Source organism: Eimeria tenella, genomic scaffold (genome assembly GCF_000499545.2).
Source record: "Eimeria tenella Houghton genomic scaffold, Eth_scaff1112, whole genome shotgun sequence".
Taxonomy (NCBI): Eukaryota; Apicomplexa; class Conoidasida; order Eucoccidiorida; family Eimeriidae; genus Eimeria; species Eimeria tenella.
The window spans coordinates 1-3,549 of record NW_013543584.1 but is presented as its reverse complement, the minus strand read 5'-3'; the positions used below and the strand labels follow the sequence as shown (position 1 = coordinate 3,549).

The 3,549-nt window shown below is 59.8% G+C and overlaps 1 protein-coding gene across 1 annotated transcript; it reads left to right on the top strand.

Moving 5' to 3' along the window:
* Window positions 1-202: 202 nt before the first annotated feature.
* On the top strand, window positions 203-2,943 carry ETH_00015010 (uncharacterized protein; the record flags this gene model as incomplete). Its single annotated transcript, XM_013378865.1, has 2 exons — window positions 203-2,540; window positions 2,753-2,943. Coding segments are annotated over 2 exons (2,529 nt in total), but the record flags the coding sequence as incomplete, so codon positions are not given.
* Between the last annotated feature and the right edge of the window lie 606 nt (window positions 2,944-3,549).

The window sequence follows — 3,549 nt, the reverse complement described above, 5'->3', positions numbered from 1 at the left end:
GCTAGCGCGGCTGCGGAGGCAGCGTGTGAGGAACCGGCTCCAGCTGCAGCACCTTCAGCAGCAGCAGCAGCAGCTGCAGCAGCAGCAGCAGCCGCAGCAGCAGCCGCAGCTGCAGCAGCAGCAGCAACGCCTGCAGGCACTCGCTGATGGCTTGGCTTTCCTTGACTCATTTCTTGCTGTGGCGCTGCGCTGCGCTGAGCAGGGCAGCAGCTGCCGCTGCTTGTCTGAGGGCTGCAGACGAAGAGGGCAGCAGGCGCAGCAGCAGCAGCAACAGCAACCTGAGCAGCAACAGCAACAACAACCTGAGCAGCAGCAGCAACCCGAGCAGCAGCACCAACCCGAGCAGCAGCAGCAACCTGAGCAGCAGCAGCAGCAACCAGAGCAGCAGCAGCAACCCGAGCAGCAGCAGCAACCCAAGCAGCAGCAGCAGCAACCAGAGCAGCAGCAGGAACTGGATCAGCAGCATCGACCAGAGCAGCAGCAACAACCCGAGCAGCAGCAACCGGAGCAGCAGCAGCAGCAACCTGAGCAGCAGCAGCAACCGGAGCAGCAGCAGCAGCAACCTGAGCAGCAGCAGCAACCAGGAGCTGAGCCGTCGCAACGGACACAGGAGTCGACAGAAACTTCGCCGAATCACCATCACGCGGAGCAGCAACTGCAGCAGCAGTACCCCCAGCAGCCGCATATACAGCAGCAGCAGCAGCAGCAGCGTGCGCAGCAGCAGCAGCAGCAGCTGCACCAGGTGGAATCTGAGCAGGAGGAAGACGAGCAGCACAGCTTCCCACCGGCAAAGCAGCAACAGGACACACTGCTTGTGCAGAAAGAGACGAGCCAGCAGCAGCAGCAGCAGCGGCAACAGGAGCAACGGCAGCAACAGCAGCAACAGGAGCAAGCTCGGCAGAAACAGGTGGAGACTGAGCAGCAGCAGCTGCAGCAGGAGCAGGAACAGATTGCACAGCTGCGTGCGTCACAGAAGCAGCCGCATTCCAGCGAACTTAGCCAGGAAGTGCAGCAGCAAGAAGACGAGCAGCAGCAGCAGCAGCAGCTTTCACCCAGCAGCTGTATGTACAGTCCAGGGAGCTGTCTGTACAGCCCAGACCCCTGCCCCCCTTCTCCTGTAAGCTGCGTGTACAGCCGGAGGAGCTCTTTTGGGGAAGAGCCAGTGCTGCAGCAGCAGGAGCAGGAGCAGCTGCAGCAGCAGCAGCAACTGCCGCTCTCAACAGATGATGGTTGCGTCTACGCCTCAGCACAGGGCCCGCTGTCTGGCAGCAGCAGTAGTGGCAGCAGCAGCAGCAGCAGCAACAGCAGGCACGAGGCCGATAACCCGAATCACTGCCACAATCCCGGCAGCATAGAAACAATTGACATCGTGCAGCTCTCCAGCGATAGCAGCAGCAGCAGCAGCAGCAGCAGCCAAAGCCAGTCAGATGGCTCTTCTGTGCTGCTGGTTGGGCCCCTTGCTGCTGACGTGGAAGGGCCGTGTCTCGAAGCAGCAGAAGAAACAAATGCAGCAGCAGGGGTTACTGCAGCACCAGCTGCTGCTGCTGCAGCCTCACAAGCAGCAGCTGCCAGCGCAGCGGCAGCAGCCACAAGCATAGGAGCTGCAGCAGCCTCCAAAGATGCTGCAGTCTCTGCACCCTCAGAAGCAGCAGAATCGCCTGCTGCTGCAGCAAGAGCCAAAGTTGGGGCAGCAGCGAGGGAGCCAAGCGCACAGTTTGCTGCTAGCGAAGCGCCCGCCGCAGCAGCAGCAGCAGGTGCATGCGCCTGCACAGCAGCAGCAGCAGCAGCAGCAGCAGCAGCAGGAGCTGCAGCAAAGGACCCCCATTTGCTGCTGCAGGTAGACTGGGCCAAAATGGAGAGCAGCAGCCTCCAGCGGTGGCTTTCTTTCTTCGGGTTGAAGGTTGGGGGCCTTTCGCAGCAGCAAACAGTTTCTATTCTGCAGCAGATTTGCTGCTACCTGGTGACAGGCTCGCCCAACCCCGCTCCAGCTGCTGCTGCTGCCCCTGCTGCTGCTGCTGCTGCTGCTGCAGTTCCACCTGCGGAGGTAGCGGGGCCCGCAGCAGGCCTTTTCGAAGCTAGTGGTAATGTGACAGCCGCGACGGCTGCCGTTGGGCAGCAAGAGCAGCAACAACAACAGCAGCAGCAGCAGCAATCAGACGGCCCAGTAAACACCGAGGCTTCTGCTGCTGCTCCTGCTGCTGCTCCTGCTGCTAAGATTCCCGCTACACAGGCTTGCAGGCGGCAGAAGAAGCAGCGGAATGCCAGTAGCAGCAACTTGGGCGGTGCTGCTGCTGCTGCATCTGCTGCTGCTGATGGCGCTGCAGAGACTGCCGAGGCGCTGCTGACGCCGGCGGAGTGCCCCAGCGCAGCGCCTGCTGCTGCAGCAGCAGCAGCAGCAGCAGCAGGGAAAAAGAGAAAAGGCGCAACTGCAGCAGAAATTCGTGCTGCGCTGCTGCGCTGCGACGAGCCCCTGGGGCTGTACGGACGGCTGCTGGCAATGGAGCCTGTGACAGTGTCTGAAATAGAGCAGACTTTGAAGGGTGAGTTTATTTTTGGTTTTTAAATGTAATGTAAATTTAAAATTAATTTAAATATTTAAAAAGTATATCATTTAGTGCAACTCTTGTCCTTAGCAGCCACGCTGAACTCTGCTGCTCAGCAGCTGTGGGCGCGCTACGCAGCAGCCCGCGCTTCTCCGCCGCTCCTTGTGCGCCACTGCTGCTGCTGCTGCTGCTGCTGCTGTTTGCTGCAGCTGCGCATATCGTGGTGAGCCGCCAGGGCCTGCAGGACTTCCTCAGGAGAGCAGCAGTTATGGTTGCTAAGCCCTGGAAGCCGCAGCAGCGGGCTCGGCGGGGCCCCACAAAGGTGACCCTGGAGCCACTGGGCTCCCGCTGCAGCAGCAGCAGCAGCAGCAGCAGCAGCGTGGGAAGCAGCGGCCAGTAGCTAGCTGCGGCCGCATAGAGTCCTTCGGCAGCTATGCTCTGCAGCAAAGTTGCTTCAGAGCCGGAGCTTGTGGGGCCCCTGAGGAGCTGTAGATACACCTGAGACCCCACAGCTGCAGCGAACAGGGATGGCTTCATCTGGGATGCAGCAACATGCTGCAGCCGCGGCACTTGCTGCTGCTGCTGCAGCGGCGACTGCAACAGCAGTAGCTGCAGCAGCAGCAGTGTTCTAAAGTCTAGGCAACAAACGTAGCGGCGAAGCAGCGCAGCACCGGAGACAAAGGAAGCTCGTTGCTCTTTGCTAGCTGCAGCATTAGCTAGCTGCAGCATTAGCTAGCTGCAGAATTAGCTAGCTGCGGAATCAGCGAGCTGCAGTATTAGCTGGCTGCAGTATTAGCTAGCTGCAGTGTTGGCTAGCTGCAGCATTCGCTAGCTGCAGAATTAGCTAGCTGCAGAACTAGCTAGCTGCAGAATTAGCTAGCTGCAGAATTAGCTAGCTGCAGAATTAGCTAGCTGCAGCGATTTCGAATGACTCTTTTAAGCCTTAGGGATATCTCTACATTCGGCAGCGCCGCTGCAGCCACAGCCCTTGGGAGGGTTTAGGGTT